This window comes from Silurus meridionalis, chromosome 11, assembly GCF_014805685.1.
Source record: "Silurus meridionalis isolate SWU-2019-XX chromosome 11, ASM1480568v1, whole genome shotgun sequence".
Taxonomy (NCBI): Eukaryota; Metazoa; Chordata; class Actinopteri; order Siluriformes; family Siluridae; genus Silurus; species Silurus meridionalis.
The window spans coordinates 9,646,770-9,669,745 of NC_060894.1; the positions used below are offsets into that span (position 1 = coordinate 9,646,770).

Genomic DNA, 22,976 nt, shown 5'->3' on the forward strand with positions numbered 1-22,976 from the left:
TTATTATGACTTGTGTGTTGTTTTCACCCGAGCCAGGAATAGACGTATGCTGATGCTGAGAAGCGCGCTACCCAGTCTATCAAAGCAATTATCACTCGTCCTCTCTCAGGCCCAGTGCTCACTTTCTCAGTGTGTGTGTGTGTGTGTGTGTGTGTGTGTGTGTGTGTGTGTGTGTGTGTGTGTGTGTGTGTGTGTGAGAGAGAGAGAGAGAGAGAGTGAGTGTGCCTCCAGCACTCCTGACTTTTTTTTTTAACAATTTAGAGCCATCTTTTTGAGAAGGTTTAAGGTGACTTTGAAGTAGAATGCCTTTAGCACATGAAGAAAAAAAAGCCCTTATATCTCACACTGGCGTCAAGAAACGTACTAAAGGCATCATGCAGAAAAGTCTGACCATGTGCTAGGCTAATTAGATCACAGACAGCATGTGTGTGTTTGTGCGTGTGTGAGTGTGTGAGTGTGTGTGTGTGTGTGTGTGTGGTGCTGCACTGCAATTGGCTGAGATATTTTTTAGATAATTTATTTAATTAGTATTAACATGTGTTGAAGTGAAACAGAGTGTGTATGCCAGTCTGTTATGTGGTAGCATTACATTTTTCCTTCATTTGAACTGAGTCGCAAACCTGCTCCAGCATGAAATGCCCCTGTGAACAAAGCCAGCTCCATGACGATATGGTTTACATGGTCTGGAGAGGAAGATCCTGAGTGGCCTCCTATAGAAATCTGATCTGAACGGTACTAAACACTTTGGGGTGGATTGGAACACTGAGTGCACCCGATGTCTCCTCACCCTACAGCAGTTCTTGACTATTCTATTGTCCTTGTAGCTGAATGAGCAAAAATCTCCATGAGCACACTTCAAAATCTTTCCACAAAAGTGGAAGTCATAACAACAACTTTGTGGAATGGAATGTTTCAAAAGCACATATGAATTTTATGGTCAGGTGTCCACAAACATTTGTCTGTATTATGTACATAGAGATTTAGATTATATTTTGGTTGCTTCATAATGTTGTGGTAGGCACACCTTGCACCTATTTTACTGTCAAGTGTTTTTGTCATTGTTGTCTATTGCTGTCTATGATTCAGCGGATGGTTATCTTGTTGCTTTGTCTTCTTATTTCACATTTAGCATAATCGTCTTTATGCTTGTGTGTATTCATTTGCAGACTTCCTTCATTTTGATGACACAGATGTAGCACTTTACAATACAAATGGACTACACGTTTGATTTTAAAGTAGATAAATCTGCCAAACCTGACATTACATTGTCCTGTCCACTGATCTTCCTATACTGTATATGTTTAAAGAGCAACTATGGGGCAGCATGAGTCCAGCCTATTTGGGCCTCTAAAGCAGTGCTTATTGTAGTTCCTTTTTTTCAAACACACTAATAACTTTTTGGAAGCTACATGTTTGCAAAATCATTTAAGGTCATCTAGGCCAGTGGTCCCCAACCCCCAGGACACGGACCGGCACCGGTCTGTAGGTCAATTGGTACCGGGCTTCACAGAATAATACATAACTTACATTATTTCCGTTTTATTAATTATCTGATATCTGATTTATTATTTTCTGCGCCACATCTGTCTATGACTCACTCTTGATGCATGTCAAGAAGCTTCCCTCGCTCACATCTTACCTACATCCGCTACCTTCTTAAAGGGGCTGCTCCGGCCGGTAACACATAATACATTACCGCTAAATTCAAACCCCCAAGCTAGCAAAATGAACAAACAACAACACAGTGGATTCACGATTATTATTATATTTAGAAAATATAAGTTTTTATGCCAGTCATATTTTAATTTGTTGTATTTATAACCACCACCGCCACCCCCCAGGCCGTGAAAATATTGTCTGACATTAATCCGGTCCGTAGTGCAAAAAAGGTTGGGGGCCATGATCTAGGTCATCCTCAGAGTTAAGCACATGAAAACTGAACACCTGGCTTTTGTGTTTTGTTTTAGTTTAGCATATAACCATATTAATATTATTATTTTCTTAAAAACCACAATATTTATTTAACATTTTCACATTTTTTATATAATATTGTATACTTTTTTTTTTTACTTATTTTTGTTTAAATTTGTTTTGGCCCCTGCATGCTGTAAAAACATCCTCGGCTTGCTTTGTAAACATATGAAAGACATTGCACATTACTTTAAACAAAGCTGAAAAACAAAGAAAAGCTGCCCTTTGAATAAAAGATGAAAGCATTCATACATTAGAGAGACATTTTTTTCTTTCCCCCCTGATAAGGCTGTGCTAAAATGAAATCTAAAGTGCTGCGGTGGTGAAGTTAAAAGTGGTGATTCGCTCCCACACACTTCCTACTCTAAAGGCATGTTAATGTGAATGAAAAAAGAAAAGAAAGAAAAAAAAAACGCCCCAGAAGTGTTGAGTAGCACCTGTAAAGTGAAGTGATGTCAATTTCTCATTTCTGAGGAGTATGTGGAGAAGCGGCTATCGCTGCCTTTACCGACCTCCATCTCAGTGAAAATAGAAAAATCTAAAACATTATAGCCAGAGATAGAGAGATAGAGGAAGAGAAATTCTGAACTAACAAAATTGGAAGGGAAAACAGACATCAAGCTGAAAGTTAAATCTAACAGCAAATGTGCATCTGCAATCCACTTGTGAAATACATGTATATACAGGTTAGTCTGGTCACAGTCATGACTTTCGAGATCATAGTGATTAGTAACTAGCAAGAGATACACAATCCAGACAGAATTTCATGGACACCTGACTATAAGATTACTATGTGCTTTTTGAATATCCCATTTTACAATTAGTCACCATTTGATGTTATAATAACCTCCACTCCTCTGGGAAGATGTTACACTAGATTTTAGTGTGATTGTGGAGATTAGTGCTCATTCAGCCACATGTGTATTAGTAAAGTCAGGTACTGATATGTAGGACGAGGAGCCCTTCGGTGCAGGTCGGAGCTTTTTAGCAGACCACAGAAGATCTTTCACTGAACTAGGAGTCTAGGCTTTCCAAGTTTAAGTGAAGGGATGATTTTATGCTACCACATCCGAAGACATCCTTTACAGTTGTGTGCCTCCAACTTTGTGCTAAAGATTTGGGCAAGAATGTCTCTAGATTATGTATGTAACCTTAGTTCCCTTAGGGAATAAAACGCTGCGTCGAAGCGCTTTGGGAACACCTCCACATTGTTCACGCTCTGAACCACATGTGAAATCCGGCCAACGGCAAGGGGCGATGTCACCGGCGGGGTGACGTCACAACCAGGAAGCAAATTAGAAGGGAAGCAAGGCAGGGATGCAGGGAGTGTGGCTCAAACGAAGTTTACATACCTTTACATACGAAGTTTACATATATAACCTGAAAATGTTCGTTCGTTCAGAAACTTAAACTGGGACTCCAAACGCTGTGGGAACGAGTGTCCAATCATGCCACACTGACCAGTCCTTGCCTAGTGTGTAAGAGCACATCCAGAGCACAGGACAGAGGAGCCGGGAGTGGCTCTATTGTCGAGGTCTGTGGGGTGGACCAGCTTGCAGCGTTGCAAATGTCCTGGAGTGGAACTCCAGCGGACAAGGCCGTAGAGGCCGTAGAGTGAGCCTTGACCCCGAAAGGAGCGGGGAGACCAAATGAACCCATATGAAATAGCATTCTCAATTTACCTACTGAGAGTCTGCTTGTTGCCTATAGGGGCCATAGCAGAGAAACAGCTGCTCTGACTTTCTCCACGGATTTGTCCTGTGGACGTACATGTGCAGTGCTCGCACTGGAGACAGTCGTTTTGTTTCTCCTGGTCAGGGGTTGAAAACGAGGAGGGTAGAATGCCTGCAGCATGACAGGTCGTGGGGAAGCCGCAGGCACTTTAGGTACATACCCTGGTTTGGGGTAATCTATAGGCCACCTCAGCCAATGGCTCGAACGGGGGGCTCAGACAGAGCGGCAGCATGATGGGCAAGTCCCACACAGGCACTCTGGGTCGCGTCACGGGCCTCAGCCTCTTGGTGCCACACAGGAACGTGTCACCAAGGGTGTCTACCCAGCGACTGCCCAGCAAGCGGGGCACAATAAGCCGTGATAACGGACACGTAACCCTTCAGGGTGGAAAAATCCAACCCTGCGGCAAACTGTTCCTGTAGGAACTACAGCACTGAACCAACCGGGCAGTTGACTGGGTCTAATTGGTGGTGCTCGCACCACGCAGAGAACAAGCGCAATTTAGCGATATACAACCTCCTCGTAGAGAGAGCTCTAGATTGTAGGATGGTCTCCATTACCTCAGTAGAGAGGACTGCTTCTTGGCCTCTTGGAACTTGTTAACAACCGCACCCTCAGTGTCGCCGAACAAGCCAGAAAGGGACATCGGGCCATTCAGCAAAAAGGCCCTGTCTGTTCTGTGGCTACTAGGGCTGACATGGACCACCCCATGGCCTTAGCCCTTTTTTGGTTGCCCTAAGGGCTAGGTCGGCACCACGACGTATCTTCTTAGTATCATCAGCCTCAGAGCTGAATCCCTCGTCCATCTCCTGCAGCAGGTCAGCCTGGTATGCCTGCAACACACCCATCGTGTGGCAGCAACCCGCCGTCTCTATGCCCTCTGTTAGATCCGCTTGCAAACCCCACAACATCTGATGCTGCTTTGCCTCAGCAAGAGCGGGGCCAAAGCTGCAAGGGAGAACACTCTCCTCAACAAGTAGTGAGAGTGTGCATAGCCATATGGCTACAATGCGAGCAGTTGACTCCCTCAAGAGCTCCCTCTCCCAAGCAAATGACACATCGGCTGTGTCTGTCCCCCAAAATGAAACGGAGGCTTGCTTTTAAAGCTCATGCCTTCACAGACCAACAAACAGAAGCTAACGTCGGCTTCACTACATGCGCATTTTGTAGCTTCCAGGTCGTGACGTCACCTCACCGGTGACATCCTGCCTTGCTGTTGGCCGGATTTCACACATGGTTCAGAGCGTGAACAACGCAGAGGCGTTCCCAAAGCGTTTTGATGCAGCTTGAGTACCTGGAAAAGGTAGGTGTCCCAATGCTTTTGTCTATTTATACAATGGTCTGTCCAAGTGCAAAGACAAACATGCTATAAGAATGAGCAAGGTGCAATAGCTAAACTGAAATGTAGTTCCAAATGTCAAAAAATATGTGTGGCATTCGGTTGCCAGGAAGAGTCAGAAAAAAGAATGTTTCTTATTTCCAAAACCTGAATTTTTTGTGTGCGAAGTGTAAGTGGAATTCAAACCTAAAATCTGAATACAAAGCACCACAACCAATTCTACTTGTACCATCAGACTGTTTCCAGTTCCACACAAGTGTCATACATAGTTTGGTATTTCATCCCGAAGCACAACGTCTTTTCAGCATGTCAGATCCTGGCACAAACTGTTAAAAAAAAAAAAAAAAAAACACCAAAAAAGACTCGACATGAAGATTTATGTCCCGTGTCCGAGGCTGTATTATTTGTGCCTTTGCTTTTGCGTTCATATTTCTTCTCCCCTGATGATGTGTAGACCATTTAGATTTATTGTACTCTTTTCGCTACGCTTTGCTTCGGCTCTGCTCCAGTAATTCTGACTAACAAATGAGCTCCAGAAGTTGCTCTATAGCTTTACCAAGAGCCATATGTTCTGCTTGACTCCCACCAGGATGTTGTTTTTTAGGTTTAATGTGTATTTTCTGCTGTAAATAATTGGTGTATAGTGTGAAAGGTGGGTTGTAAAATGGCCCTGAACTTCCTGTTCGCTCATTGATCATGGTTTGTCACTAGGTACGACTCTTTTATGTGCACATGTGCATGAGCAGATGGTTCTAGATGAATAAAGCAGTTAATTTTATTTTGGGGTAAACTAACCACGGAAAAGAAGTTGTACTAAAAAAATACTATGCTCAGGTGTCAAAACCTTTGCCCATATAGTGTATATGGTATATGAGTATATATACAGTGCTAATACTATGAATGGCAATTAGGTGCAGAAAATCATGTTATATGCTTATAGGGAAGGTAGACCTTGTCCCATAATACTGACACATAAAGTACAATGCTCTGTACTAATATTGGAAACCTTGGTAAATATAAGCAAAAAAGGCTGTGAAATATCGCCTTTACTGCATAATGTTCACAATTCACAAAATTTCTCTGCTGTCCTGGATATCAAATAATTATAAACAGCACAGTTTGATCTAAAAAAAAGATCTATAGTTACTCTCTCTCTCTCTCTCTCTCTCTCTCTCTCTCTCTCTCTCTCTCTCTCACACACTCACACACATATACAGTAATCCCCCAAAAATGCTATTTTATTTCTACAGTACTGTACTGTATTAAAATGTTACTTTATTTTTTATTCAATAATTATATATTTTTTTAATTATAATTATATTTTTTTCTATGCTATTCGCCAAGAAAATCAGCTATGTGGTAAATGCAATTCCGTGATAAACCGGGGACACGAGATTCAAACCACGTTAAAGCAGGGGATTACTGTGTATGTGTGTGTTTGTGTGTGTGTGTGTGTTTGGCACCATTATTGGCAGATCTATCAATGTATATGTAAAATGTGTTTGAGGTGTATATTTCCACTAATATAAACAAAAATAATACACCTGGGTGACTAGAAACAAGAAGTTGTTCAATCATGACTTGTTTCACAAGGGAAACACTTGCCCAAATTCCCTTAGCCATGGGTATATACTCTCCAATTGTTTGACATCCCTGAGAGCAGGGTATTTTTGTAAAATTTTTAACAAAACATCAAGACAATAAAGCTGTCTTTGCTCATTTTTGCCAACTTTTATAAAGGGCACTGGTATCTTGTGGTTCCATAATATTAAATATACAAAAAGATATAATAATCTAATATTACACATATGTTAAACATAATATGTAATATTCATACATTCTAAATAGAAGTAGAAGACTAAAGTGTAAACTATACTTTTACCAGATGCAGGTTCTTTTTTTTGTTGGAGCTTGAAACAAACAAACAAACAAAAACAACACTTAATTTGAAGCACAGAAGAGACTTTTCCTCCGGTCTGCTTCCTCCTCACAGGCGCACAAGGCCTGCTGGGAAACAGTTAAAGATGATGAGCCTGGATGTTCGTAGCAGCACCACTCTCTTCTAGTGAGTTGAAAAGAAGCAGTGTGAAGTTTTTTTTTTTTTTTTTTATTTCTCACTTCAGTAAACAGCAACAAAGCCAAATGTGATGCGTGTCAAAAACTCCAGCGGATATTGCACCAATATGCTACAAATGCTGTGAAACACATGACAATCAGGCTGATTTAAAAAAAAAAGCTTATTCAAGGATTTATTACATTTAGATTCTGCCTAATGACCAAACAAATATTAATAATGAATATTATATACTCTCTTTCTCTTATTTTATCAATAATATAGCCTTTAGTATTAAATTCTATTATTAGTATTAAATTATCTAGCATTAAATTCTATTGAGTTTTAAATTAATGCTAATATAATACTGAGAATAATGATTTTCGTACTATAATGCAACTAATAATAACAATATTAGCAATAATATTGATTATTATTATATTTCTTACATTTATAAAATTGTGTTATCTGATAAGATGCCAGTTTCGATTGTCTGGAAATTCTCCCATCATTTACTGATTTTTTTTTTTACTTTCACCTGCCTCAGGGTTTAACTGATAATAATCAAAACAGAAGATTTTAATGAAAGCGGATTCCAAACACATTAGGCTTTAAGCTTAATTTGGACAGGATTTGTTTCACTTTGGGACCTGCCATGAATTGACTGATTGCTGATTTGAGCATGGCTTCCTGAAAGCATTCAGCAGAGAGAGAGAGAGAGAGAGAGAGAGAGAGAGAGAGATTTTATTTTATTTTATTTATGTTTGTATTATTTTTGTTGTTTTCACTCATTTTGCCAGGTGGTTCAGTGTTAGACTTTCTAACTAAATGACAAACACATACAGTAGTTACTTTATCAATAGTATATAATAGATAGAAGAATACCCTTTATTTGACACATACATTACAGCACAGTGAAATTCTTTCTTCACATATCCTAGCTTGCTCGGAAGCCAGGTTTAGAGCACAGGGTCAGCCATAATATGGCGCCCCTGGAGCGCAGAGGGTTAAGGGCCTTTTTCAAGGGCCCAAGAGTGGCTTGAGCCCTTAGTGACCAGTCTCTGTGAAACTCCGATCAGTAACCGAGCACCTTAAACACTGAGCTACCACTACCCAACAGAGTGCAGAACCACCCAAGGCATAGCACCCCTGGAGCAAATAGGGTTAAGTGCCTTGATCCAGGGTGCAACAGTGGCAGTTTGGCAGTGCTGGGGCTTGAACCCCCAAACTTATGATCAGTAACCGAGAGCCTTAATCACTGGACCACTACTGCCCAGCAGACAAATGACATGCTAACACCTTAGTGTCCCATGTTGTTATTTATTTAATTGTTGGGAGTAATAACAGGCCCGTTAATTTACTTCGGTCAAATGGCACATTATGCAATCACATTTATTTCAAATGACAAAAGTCTGCCTTCATTTCTTGAAGCACTTACATTTTTTGTGTGTGTACATACAGCGGGAAAAATAAGTATTTGACACATCAGCATTTTTATCAGTAAGGGGATTTCTAGGTGGGCTATTGACACAAAATTTCCACCAGATAGATAGATAGATAGATAGATAGATAGATAGATAGATAGATAGATAGATAGATAGATAGATAGATAGATAGATAGATAGATAGATAGACAGACAGACAGACAGACAGACAGACAGACAGACAGACAGACAGACAGACTTTAATGATCCCGAAGGAAATTCCAAGTGGCCAGCTGCCCACACACCAAAACACAATCATTCCCAAACCAAAACAAAACACAATAAAAAGACAAAAGGACAAAAAGGTACAAGCAAATATAAACAATCACCCAAAATCAAAATCAAGCCAAGTTTCCCAGAATTCCAGTCTAATCAAAAGATAAAGTAAAAGCTCTCAACACAGAGTGTTGTGCAGTCTGATGGCTCGTGGGACAAAAGACTTCCTAAGTCTGTCTGTGGTGCAGCGTTGGGATAAAAGTCTGCTGCTGAAGCTGCTCTTCCTCTTACTGAAGGCCTCATGCATAGGGTGTGTCACATTGTCCATGATTGCCTGAAGTCTCGACAATGTCCGTTGTTCTGCCACCTCCTCCACTGAGGCCAGCTTCAGTCCCACAACAGAGCTAGCCCTCCTGATGATCTTATTTAGTCGGGTCAGGTTTTTCTTGCTTGTGCCGCACCAGCACACCACAGCGTACAGCAGAGCACTTTCGATGACTGATTGATAAAACATACTAAGAAGCTTGGTGGAAATATTAAAAGATGCCAGCCTTCGCAGGAAGTACATCCTGGTTTGACATTTTTTGCTGAGCAGGGTGGTGTTCTCGTTCCAGTCCAGTTTCTTGTCCAACACCACTCCCAGGTATTTATAAGACGTGACCGTCTCCACCAGGTCACCGTCAATGCATATCTTTCGTTTTTCTTATATTTAGCAGTAGCTGGTTCTGCTTGGACCAAAGAACAAAATCCTGCACCAGCTGCCTGTACTCCACCTCCTTGTCTTCCTTAATGCAGGCCACAATGACGGTATCATCTGAGAATTTCTGTATGTGGCAAGCCTCTGTGTTGTGTTGGAAGTCGGTCGTGTACAGAGCAAACAACATCGGAGAAAGAACTGTACCTTGAGGTACTCCCACACTGCTGCAAAGTGTTTTGGAAAGGCTGGCCCCCATTCTGACAAACTGGGGTCTGTCCTTCAGATAGTCCATGGTCCAGGATATTAAGTATGGCTCGACTGCCATACTCCTGAGTTTTTCCTGCAGAATTGGGGGTTGGATTGTGTCAAATGCGCTGGAGAAATCAAAAAACAACATTCTCACTGCACATCCCCCTTCATCAAGGTAAGACAAAGTGCGGTGGAGGAGATGCAGGACAGCATCCTCCACTCCCACCCTCTCCCTATACGCAAACTGCAGTGGATCCTGGGCATGTTGCACCTGGGGCTCAGATGTAGCCATCAAGCCAAATATTGAATTTATACAAAGAAATCAGAACATTTAAGTATACAAGTTGAGTCATAATAAATAAAGTGAAATGACACAGGGAATAAGTATTGAACACACTATTTAATACTTTGTAGAAAAGCCTTTGTTGGTGATTACAGCTTCTAGACCCATCTTGTATGGAGAGACCAGTCGTCTGCATTGCTCAGGAGTGATTCTGGCCCATTCTTCCACACAAATGGTCTTTAAATCTTGAAGGTTCTTTGGGACTCTTTTATGAACTTTGATCTTCAGTACTCTCTATAGATTTTCTATGGGATTTAGGTTAGGTGATTGACTGTGCCATTTAAGCAACTTGATTTTCTTTCTTTGAAACCACTTCATTGTTTCCTTGGCCTTGTGTTTGGGATCATTGTCTTGCTGAAATGTCCACCCACTTTTCATTTTCAGCTTTCTGGTAGATGGCAGCAGATTTTTATCCAGAATGTCCCAGTACATTTATCCATTCATCCTGCCTTCAATAATATAAAGTGTGCCAGTACCCCTTGCTGAAAAGCAGCCCCAAACCATGATGCTTCCACCCCCAAACTTAACTGTTGGTATGGTGTTCTTGGGGTGGTGGGCAGTGACATTTCTTCTCCAAACATGGTGTGTAGAATGACTGCCAAAAAGTTCAATTTTGCTTTCATCTGACCATACTATATTGTCCCAATAATCCACAGGCTTCTCCAAATGCTTTTTCGCAAACTTTAACCGAACCTCAACATGCTTTTTGTTCAGCAATGGAATCTTGCGCGGTGAGTGTGCATGGATGCCATGGTGGTTCAGTGCATTGCTTATATTGTTGATGCAAGGTCTTCCTGAAGTTCTGCCCGAGTGGTTCTTGGCTCTTGGAGAACTCTCCTGATTATTCTTTGGACTCCTCGGACGGGATCTTACGTGGAGCACCTGATCGTGGCCGGTTTATGGTGAACTGATGCTCTTTCCATTTCCGGATAATGTCCCCCACAGTGCTCGAAGGAACATTCAGCATTCTGGAAATGCGCCTATAACCATTCCCATCAAAATGCTTTTCAACGATAAGATTACAAAGATCTTGGGAGAGTTATTTGCTTTTACCCATCATGAAGTCTTTCCTGTGTGCCTCCTGGGTATTGAGAAGCCATTATAGGCCATCAATTAGGACTAAAGCAGCTCATATCAATTAGTATTGATAGGGGACAGGGTTTCTCTCTCAATACTGACAGATTTCAGGTGATCTCCTGGCTTTCTATGCCATTTTGCACCTTGTTATCGTCATGTGTTCAATACTTATTCCCTGTGTCATTTCACTTTATTTATTATGACTCAACTTGTATACCTAAATATACAAGTTCTGATTTCTTTGTATGAATTCAATATTTGGCTTGATGGCTACATCTGGTGGAAATTTTGTGTCAATAGCCCACTTAGAAATCTTACTGTTAAAAATGCTGATGTGTCAAATACTTATTTTCCCAGCTGTATGTCAGTCAGTGATTTTTGCAGAAAAATTTCAGTCAAGCACATTTGTTCTATGTGAGGTCATCAATCATTTATTAAATATGTGATTATGCTAAGTGAACAGTGGATATAAAAACTTAGTGTACGAACTTGTTATTACAAAATGACCTCTTAATAAACCAAACTTCCATTGAAGACTTGAAGGCAGAATCACTCTTCACATTCACATTCTAATTCACATTCCATGCAGCTGTGATGGAACATGTCATTGGTTAGACCCATTCAAAGAACACATCTTTTTAATGAACAAGACTTGGTGTTGAGTCTGAACGATAGCTGTATTGATTCTGTACGAACTGCAGTCACTAGTTTGGGAACAATCTGTTGGTCATGAAAGAGGTATTTATTCAGGTCAGACATGAACCTGACTGCTTCAACAAGAGGAGAAGGGGCAAAGCGACAGTTCAAACCAAAACTTGGCTTTACTTGACTTCAATTGCACTTTCTAATGACTCTCTTCATGAACATACACACACACACAGACAAACACACAAAGCGATCTGAGCCCGTCTCTCTCTCACTTTTCCTGCCCCCGGGGCTACTGTGTCTCTGTTTTTTCTCATATCTACTGCTCACTTTAACAGAGAACACTCATTTGTCAAACTACCACCAGGTATTTGCTTCTTTCCACTCGTGTCCTCCAGCTTCTCCCTCTATCCCTCTATTTTCAAACTAGAGCTTAACCACACCTTGCTGCCACACCCAGGTTGTTTTTTTTTTGTTTTGTTTTTTTGGACTAGAAACGCCACAGATTTGACGCATGGGTCTGTCAATAGCATCTTGACACACAAGCAATTAAAAGAATACAAAATGTAGAATGAAGAAGGAAGTAGTTTAGATTTTTTTTTTCCATCTGATGAAACAACAAAAAAAAAGCTGCTTTGTCATTTTAACCATGGAGAGGCAGAATTTTCAATCATAATAAAAACAGACATGTTTCCTGCCATGGTATAACACTTTTTTCCCCACCCCATGTATCACTAGGCAGCTGTAAATAAGCAAGCAATTATGTCGCCATTGGAAATATTTTGACATAAACTGTCAAACGCAAAAGCTAATTAGAAGAGATGTGAGAGAGAGAGAGAGAGAGAGAGAGAGAGAAGGCAAATTAATTAATTAATTAATTTATTTATTTGTAACTCAATCTTTAACGCTTTTTTAGAAGAATCCATGTGTTCTTTTTGGAGTGCGTTAAATAAAAAAGGTCATGCCTCTTTTTTTTTTTTGCCTGCAAAACAGCTCCAAAGGAATAAATAAATTAAATGTACACTTTTCAGGTGTTTCTTAATAAACTTTTCAAGGCTGCTGAGAATCCCTGTGGGTTTCATTAGTATTCATTCACCCCGTTGAATGCTGAATGGGGGAAAATTCCAGGGCGTCTTGTTACACGGTGGTGCATAATTAACAAAGAAACAATTGATAATAGAAAGAATAGTCATCAATTTAGTTTAAAGTCTTTACTTCATCAAATGCTTTTTTTTCTTTTTCCTTAATATTATTATTTTTAGGCAATTCATTTTCATTTAAAGTTCTTCCGAACTAGATTGTAATAAATTCCACTTTTTCATTGTGTAAATTATTCTGTGAGCAATTGGTGAATAAATAAATGTGTGTCTAGCTTGATAAACAAGGTTTGCTGTTTTTAAATTAGCGACACTGTGTCTTACCTGGAAAACTCCAAAGAAAAAAAAACACTTCATCAGTCAAAACTAATGTTTTTAAGATGTATAAAAGGTTTTCAAGATTACATGGTGAAGATGGTTGTGGCTGCATCGTGCTATGGAAGTGGTTTTCACTTCTGAAATGATCTTACAGAAAGAATGAGAGAAACTGCAAAAGAATAAAATGCAGAAGTGATTGTAGACATTTTACCAAAGAGGAGTCAAAGCTTTTGGCAAAGGTGCTTATAGAAAGTACTGAGTACAGGGTTTCTTTTGCAATATGATACAAAGAAGGGACATTTATTTATTCTTTGGTTTTTGCAGTTGTAATATTTGAATGCATAGTGTTTAAATTAGGGAAGGAAATGGAAAACATTTCAGGAAATTGGAAACTCAAAAAAGAAAAAAGAAAAAATACCACTATTGGTAATGACTATCATATCAGTTAATATAAATGCATAAAATAGTATGCATTTGCTTCTGCTTCCCTTGCCCATTTATATCACCCAAACAACCCCCCACCCCCCACCAGGGACGCATTGGACAGATATTATATTTTGTAGACAATCTGAGGGATAAACTACAAAGCATTAGATTGAATATAAGTGTCTAGACATTCACCTTTTAAACATGAATGCTTGCTTTCAATTCTTTAAGCTGAAAAAAATAACCCCAGGAGAGAGAAAATGCTGACTGAAGAAGCACTTTGTTTTTAAAATAAACATCTTAGAAGGAGTGTAATAAATGACAATACTTTATATTGCTGCCTCAATAGTCCTCACTGTGATCATCAGAATAATCACTGGAAATCTGCTTTTTATTTTTTTTATTTTATCGTTTATTATCTAGCAGGTTCTGAAATACAGTAGCACATGATCCAACACATCGTACTCTTTTTGCCTACAAACATTGTGGTCATCAGGTCATGGAACTGTAATGTATGTGTATTATGTGGGACGGATCCTGTTTATAAGTAGCTAAATTTTATGTGCCCTTCTATAATGAAGGATAAGCTGACCAATTACTCATTCTCTATGTAAACAGCCTAATTTGAGAAAGTGCTGTGCATAATGGTATAAATGAACTCCTCACTATGTGTGCTTAACCTATTGCACATTTGTTTTCACCAGTATAGTTGTAGCCAATCATTTCTCTTTGTTTTATGAACGTTACAGTAGCTATCTATTGTGTATACATCAAACTAATGATTGCTCTTGATAATCAATATGTCACTCAGCTTCAGTTACAGAACTTGTAGAAATAAAGGATTCAGAAAGGAATAAATAACTAGGCTTACAGCCCAAACATAAACCCCAGCACATTTATAAGGACTGGGTCCATAAATAAGTATAATTGTAGTCAGTGTAGCGTTAGGCTGCTTGAATTCCTAATTGTGCTTAATAATTGATGCATTCCGCGGGCCACCTAATCCGAATCACATCATTGGCCACGTGCTGTAATAAACTCAACGCCATCCTTCCGTTTCATGGCAATATGCTGGTTAGTGAAAATTTTATATTGGTGCCATTGGTGGTATAGTTCAGAATTAAGCCATACTTTCAGGGGAAAAAAACCCTGCAGGGTGAAATTGGGTGTTAGTGGGGGAGGAAGGGAGTTTATAAGTTTCAGTCATTTGACCTTCATGTATCATTGATCGCTGCCTCATGAAAGTTAGTAAATATTATGGATTTTGCTCTCTGTTGTGTTGTACTTTCTGGTTCTTTCTATTACCCTATCATCAATTTTGGCTTTAAGTTACAGTATTTGCAGTTTATTCTTGAAGAAAGTAAACCAACATGATAAATGTACAAGGTTTCAAATAGGAAAAATCTCTTTTTTTTTTTTTTTTTTTTACCCATGGTGTATTGGGGAACACAGGCTACAGCATGGTTTATGAAATATGTCAGCAATGCCCTTCAATTATAGTTAAGATTAAAAGGTGAACTAGCCAAAGACTCCTTGATGAACCTTAAATTAAATTTTTGTAAGGGTTAGAAAGGTAATATTATGCACACCATTTCTCTCTATCTCTCTCACTTGCATACAAATGTATATATGTATATGTGTGTGTGTGTGTGTGTGTGTGTGTGTGTGTGTGTGTGTGTGTGAGAGAGAGAGAGAGAGACAATCTTTGCTTTGAAACAATGTTAAGTGCACAAGGTGTAATAGGTACATCCAAAGTGTCAATATCAGGTCAATGAGAAGTGCAAAGAATGGTAATATATATACATGGATAGTTGGTTTGTGTAGGTGCTTGAGTGGATTTTCTGCACAGGCCATTTAGATTCTTAAAATGACTTGGATGTAGTTTTCAGAAGTGTCTGTGTTCGAACACTTAGACAATATTGCATGAGCTACAGTGTGGTTATACAGACGATGCTGCTGTTCAGTAAAAACCACACAATTGCATTCTTGTTCCAATACAATTTAATATCGAGTAACTGTCATGTCACACACAATACGGCCAAATAAAACATTCTTTTTTGCTCTGCAAATGATAACTTACTTGGCTTGCAAGCTCACAATGATTTGAACACTTCTATTAAATATTGTTGGGAGGTTGTGGCTGTGGACAGAGAGGATGACAGGTAACTAGTGATTTTTTCTCCCTTTTGTCTCACTACCACCACCTCTGCGTCCTCACAAATGAGCCTTATGTGAAATATGCTTTTCCATTCTTTTTAATTTTTTTTTGCAGGTAATTTTCACACTGCGGCATCACTAGGCAGCCTCCTGGATGACCAACACTGGCATCATGTTAGCATTGAGCGCCTCCGAGGACATGTCAACTTCACTGTGGACAAAAGCGACGTGCAGCCTCTCCAGTTCCCCGAACACCAGAGTCACTTTGAGATTAACGAGGTGCGCCTCCAGCAACCCGCTCAAGCTTCAAATGCTATCACGAACAGCCTCGCTCTTGCACTTCCCCCTTTTGTTTTGACACTAAGACAAAACGATAGTATAAATTGTTCAGGAAAAAAGGATAGCCAATTTTTGATTTGTTTTTGTTGTGGAAATGTCTGTTTTCGTCATGGGCTCAGTTACAGCTACATTTGTGTTGTGTCTTTTTATTACTATTATTATTATTATTATTATTATTATTATTAATAAAATAATTACATTTCTAATAAAAACTTTAATTAATATTGTTGTTATTATCATTATTAATAATATCATAAAACAATAATAATGATAATAATAATAAATGATAATAATGGATAGTTAATTAAATAAAAAACAGACAATAATTAAATTAATTAGTTTGAAAATAGAAGGAATACAAATAAAATACATTTTCAGAATGTAATAAAACAATATTTAATATTAAAATGGTTTTACAATAAAAATTTTAACACAATTATAATAATAGATAGAATAGAATTTACATAGTAAAGTAATGCTTTACATTCTGAAAGGTAGAAAAATAGGTTTTAAGTCTGCTTTTATATCTTTCTGCAAATGATCAAGTTTGTTTAACATGAGACTTTTAATTCTTTCACAAGATCAGCTTTGGTGGCATTTCAGCAGATGGGACTCAGGGAGAGAACTCTGAGAGGAAGTTCCACGGCTGTTTGGAGAATGTGCAGTACAACGGCATCAATGTGATCGACCTGGCTAAAAGGAACCAACTCACTGCTGTGGTAAGAAGTTAACACTTTGTTGACATCATTGCATGTCAATGTAATTGAAATGTTCATGGAGTGTGGCTTTGGATGGTCTGAATTTGTTTTATTAAATTGAAGCTTTTTTTCAACAACATGACAAACTATACTATATGGACAAAGGTTAGTGGACACCTGGCCATAGGATACGTTTGTGCTTTTTAAACATCCTATTAGATCCAATCAGAACTCCAAGTTCAATATGAAATGTGTGTATATGTTCTGTTAGGACCACTGCAGGAATGTTTTCCAAGTGTTTTGTGAGACAACATACACAAATATTCTATTAGTTTACTTTTGCAGCCATCTTTTTCTTCTCCAAACTGTTGGGAGGTTGAAAGCACACAGTTGTGTTCGATGCCCTTCGAAGAATTAGAATTAAATTCCCTTTATTTAAACTTGGGAACCCAAACCTGTTCCAGCATGACAATTGTCCTGTTCACAAGATGAATCTTCATGAAGATTTACAGAGGTCTACAGACAATTCCTTGAACTTCATGGCTTGGTTTGTGCTCTGAAATGCACTGTTAGCTGTAGGACCTTAAATAGACAGGTGTGTGCCTTTCCAAATCATGTCCAATCAACTGAATTTACCACAGGTGGACTCCAATCGAATTGTAGAAACATCTCAAGGGTGATCAGTGGAAACAGGATGCACCTGAGCTCAATTTTGAGTGTCATGGAAAAGGCTGTGAATATTTATGTCCATGCTTTTTTTATTTATTTATTTATTTATTTTGTATTAATTTGCGTAGATTTCAAACTAACTTCTTTCATGTTGTCATTATTGGAAATTGTTTGTAGAACTTTGAGGAAAATTATAAATTTATTGTGGAATAAGGCTCAAACATGTACTGCACTGATGCACTGTACATGGGATGGAGTCTAGGATCTTGAGTGATCTGCTATAGAGCTCTGATTTCACCCCTATTGATTACCTTTGGGGTGAATTGGAACGCTTATTTCATCCCACGCCTCCTCACCCTACATCAATATCGGAGTTAGCTAGCAGCCTTGTGGCTATATAAGCAAATATCGCTACAACCACACTCCAAAATGAAGTGGAACATCTTCCCAGAGGAGTGGAGGTTATCATTACAGCAAATAGGAACTAATGTGGAATGAAATGTTCACAAAGCACATATGAGTCTTACGGTCAGGTGTCCACAAACCTTTGTATATAATGTATGTCTAACAGATGTGCCAGAAAGGACATCAAGATGTAATTTATATTAACAAAAAATAAATAAAAATATAAATAGGTTATTAATGACCCTGTATAATATTCACCCTGTAATTTTTGTTCTTTAAATTAGTTAAATTTAAAAACATTTTTTGAGCAATGAGTCCTATTGTACAATTGCCTATTGACTAACACAGACTACACTTCCTTGCTTCTGCTTGTTTTTTTTTTTATTTCTGTTCCTTTTGTTTACTGGGGAGTCAGAGATTAAGCCAACTGCAAATTCGTTTGATCAGGGATATAATCAGGCTCATGGCGAGGGTGGAGTTGGGGGAGTGGGTGTGGGAGGGGTGGTCTGCGGATGCATGATTCAAGAGGCAAACAACATCGTTGTTCACCTTGTGAGTAATTGCACTTGCAAATTTGCATTTGCATGAATAACAACTTAGATTTTTCGTATTTGTTTTCTTTCATTTCAGGGAAACATCACATTCTCCTGTTTGGAGGCCGTGGACATGCCGGTGACGTTCACCACCCCCGAAAGTTTCCTTCAGCTCCCATGGACATCAACACGTGACACTGTGTCAGTCGGATTACAGTTCCGGACCTGGAACAGGGCAGGCCTGCTGATGACCTTTGACCTTCAGCAGCAAGCGGGAATGCTATCGGTTTACTTGAGCGAGGCGAGGGCAAGGGCACAGGTCCGCAGGATGGGCAGGATCATGGCTGACATCACGGCAGGTGTTTGAATAGGGCATTCATTATTCCCTCTCACTACTGAGTAATTAAAATATGCACTTGTTTGCATACTATTGTTAATTGGTCTCTTTCTACATTTTTTGCATTCTCCTGCAAAGCCATTAGAGTCCTCCGACAATTTTTTTTGTTGTGATTTTTATCATTCCCCTAATTTAAAATGTTTTTGCTTTTTTTAAAATCTATTTTCATGTTTAACATTCTATTGCTATATTTAAGGGCTGCAGCTACTGAATATTTTAGTAATCGAGTATTCTACCGATTAGTCCTTTAATTGATCGAGTAATCAGATAATATGTTATTTTTCTTTATTAAAGGGAAATACTAAAATACAAGAGAAGACAGCTCACTCAAAATTAACCAATAATTTGTTTCCTTTTTAAAATAAAAATTACATTTATATTGCTGAAATAGCAATCTGTAAAAACTAAAACCATTTAATTCATTCAATTGCCATATTACATCAAAATGCAAATACAAATATATACATTTAAATAATCACAAATTAAAATATACAATTTTATTTCAGTTTACTTTAAAAAGGTAAATGCACTGTATTTCTTTATGTTTTACTTTGAAATGATCCCAAACTTTGAAAACTTTCTTTTGTGTTCTTTGGCCTGAATCTTCTCTTTACCCTTCGCTCTTTTCTCTCCGTTCCTCCATTTTTCATTCTGCAGCATCTTCTGTGTTTACCTGTCCAGGGGTCTCATTTATAAACGTGGCGTATGCACAAAACAAGGCTGAAAATGTGCGTATGCCACTTTCCACTCATAGGTTGTGATTTATAAACAAACGCCCTGCGTACGTACAACATGGAAACACAGAAAGTGAGAATGGAAATTGGCAACACGGCGCACACAACCTTTGCGTGAAAAGTGGCGTACTCGTGTTTCCACCCTGACTTTGTGCATATGCCACATTTATAAATAAGACCCCAGAGCTCTCCAGAGTTTAGCGGGTGGTGCATCATTAATAATGGTCCGTGGGGAAACACAGTGCTCTGTTTGTACATTAGTTTAATAGACTAAATGAAGCATTGAGGCAAATATTTTGGTACTCGAGGAATCGTTTTAGCCCCACAACTTTTGCATTCTTTTGCAAGCTATATTTTGATCATTTTGTTTCAGTCCACAGTTTTTGGCAGCCGCTTGCATATTTTTGTGTTCTCTTGCAAACATATTTGTGCTCAATTGCTACATTTGTAGTTCTGTTTTTCCATTCTCTCGTCCATATTTTTCTGTTCTTTTAATGGTTTTTTTTTGCATTTTATTGTAGTTTTTGTGTTCTTTCTCAAAGCTATTTGCATTTTTTCTGTTTTATTTTTAAGCTTTTGCAAAACATATAAGCATTCTCTCAATTTATTTTCCACTCTTTCATGGAAGTTTTTGCATTCTCTTACTGTTTATTTTGTTCTTTCACTTTGCTTCATTTCATTTCTAGAGATGTTTGCATTTTCCCACAATTTGTTTGCATTTTCTTTTGCACTCTCTTGAGGAGTGCATGGTGGATTTCATCTTTGAACAAATTCACTCATGCTGGGCTGTTTCTTTCTGTAAAAAAAAACATTTACGTATGCAAGAAGTACTTAAGGTTTTGGTTTGAATGATAATTGCAGACGGCAAGTTGACAACCATGCTTTCAAAAATGAGACATTTTGTTTAGTTGTGAAGATATAAGCATCTAGAATATATACATTTTGTATAATAATTAAAGATATATGCATACATTTAAATTAAAATATACAAACATTGCAAACAAGCATTTGAACGTAGTAATGCCTCAGTAAATCAAGTTACTGTTGTAGTAGTTGTATAAAAAGAGAAAGGAACCCAGAAACACAGCAGGCTTACAGGCTTTATTAAAAAAAGGAAAAAATATGCATTGGTGCACATATTGAGGGTATAACATTTTTGCTTACCGCACTGATGTTTCGCCTTCATCTTTCCCTGCTGCTGGTTGACCCTGTACTTTCCGCCATTTTGCAAGTGGTTGTGTTATCTTGCTGTCATGCTAAGCCATAACTTGAGCAGCCCAACTAAAAAGATAACGGCATTTGTTGACAATGAATTTTATTATCGATTATTATCAATTTTATCGATTAGTTGTTGCAGCCCTGATACAAATAGTGTTTTGGTCACTTACACCTATGCTACAGCTGTAGTATTTATGCTGTCTAAACAAGAAAAAAAGCGATTTCTAACACCTATAACATTGTTTCAGGGTCTGCGCTAAATGATGGCCAGTGGCACTCCGTGGACCTGAGCATCCGTCGAGGTCGTCTAATCTTGGCAGTGGACAAATTGGACATGTCCACTGTCACAATATCCTTCCCCATTGTGCCTGGCAACCAGATCTTTCTAGGAGGTACAGTATATGTAACATTTACTGGTTGTCAAATAGCAGCCCAAGGAATGAGCAAGTGTTAGTGAAGCATGACCAGAAGGTTTGGTGATGCTTTAATATCACTACAGTGGTGGTACAATGACTTCTTAAGTTCTTACAAATAAAAGACTGTTTACTTGAGACACTACATTAAAAAAGTATTTAAACATCTGATGTTTCCAGCCATATGTGGTTCTTCCCCATATATAGTATTACCACAAAGTTGGAGTCACACAACTGTATAGGATGTATTTAGATGCTAGCATGAAAATGTTCTTGAGCACACTCCAAAATCTTGTGGAACATCTTCCCAGAAGTGTGGAGGTTATTATAACAGCAAATATGCAATGGGATGCTTTAAAAAGACACATGCATCTTATGGTCAGGTGGCCGCATACTTTTGTTCATGTAGTGTATGGATGGGTTTAATCCACACCTCAATAGCAATAAAACTAAAATAAGTTAAAATAAAATAATAAGTAGCCGATAAAAGAATGCCTGCTGGGACTTGGTTGAAGGTTGAGCGATTGAAAAAGGTCTAAGTTTGAATCTTCTCTTTACCCTTCGCTCTTTTCTCTCCGTTCCTCCATTTTTCATTCTGCAGCATCTTCTGTGTTTACCTGTCCAGGGGTCTCATTTATAAACGTGGCGTATGCACAAAACAAGGCTGAAAATGTGCGTATGCCACTTTCCACTCATAGGTTGTGATTTATAAACAAACGCCCTGCGTACGTACAACATGGAAACACAGAAAGTGAGAATGGAAATTGGCAACACGGCGCACACAACCTTTGCGTGAAAAGTGGCGTACTCGTGTTTCCACCCTGACTTTGTGCATATGCCACATTTATAAATAAGACCCCAGAGCTCTCCAGAGTTTAGCGGGTGGTGCATCATTAATAATGGTCCGTGGGGAAACACAGTGCTCTGTTTGTACATTAGTTTAATAGACTAAATGAAGCATTGAGGCAAATATTTTGGTACTCGAGGAATCGTTTTAGCCCCACAACTTTTTGCATTCTTTTGCAAGCTATATTTTTGATCATTTTGTTTCAGTCCACAGTTTTTGGCAGCCGCTTGCATATTTTTTTGTGTTCTCTTGCAAACATATTTGTGCTCAATTGCTACATTTGTAGTTCTGTTTTTCCATTCTCTCGTCCATATTTTTCTGTTCTTTTAATGGTTTTTTTTTTTTGCATTTTATTGTAGTTTTTGTGTTCTTTCTCAAAGCTATTTGCATTTTTTCTGTTTTATTTTTAAGCTTTTGCAAAACATATAAGCATTCTCTCAATTTATTTTCCACTCTTTCATGGAAGTTTTTGCATTCTCTTACTGTTTATTTTGTTCTTTCACTTTGCTTCATTTCATTTCTAGAGATGTTTGCATTTTCCCACAATTTGTTTGCATTTTCTTTTGCACTCTCTTGAGGAGTGCATGGTGGATTTCATCTTTGAACAAATTCACTCATGCTGGGCTGTTTCTTTCTGTAAAAAAAAACATTTACGTATGCAAGAAGTACTTAAGGTTTTGGTTTGAATGATAATTGCAGACGGCAAGTTGACAACCATGCTTTCAAAAATGAGACATTTTGTTTAGTTGTGAAGATATAAGCATCTAGAATATATACATTTTGTATAATAATTAAAGATATATGCATACATTTAAATTAAATATACAAACATTGCAAACAAGCATTTGAACGTAGTAATGCCTCAGTAAATCAAGTTACTGTTGTAGTAGTTGTATAAAAAGAGAAAGGAACCCAGA

The 22,976-nt window shown here is 38.4% G+C and overlaps 1 protein-coding gene across 1 annotated transcript in view; it reads left to right on the forward strand.

Annotated features, from left to right (window-relative positions):
• The window catches only part of cntnap3 (contactin associated protein family member 3), a 143,235-nt gene that overhangs the window by 57,528 nt on the left and 62,731 nt on the right, over positions 1–22,976 (forward strand). Inside the window, exons 6-9 of the mRNA XM_046861220.1 lie at positions 15,922–16,085; positions 16,727–16,864; positions 18,548–18,809; positions 21,048–21,191. Coding sequence (XP_046717176.1) covers positions 15,922–16,085; positions 16,727–16,864; positions 18,548–18,809; positions 21,048–21,191 — 708 coding nt within the window. The remainder of the gene's footprint in view (positions 1–15,921; positions 16,086–16,726; positions 16,865–18,547; positions 18,810–21,047; positions 21,192–22,976) is intronic.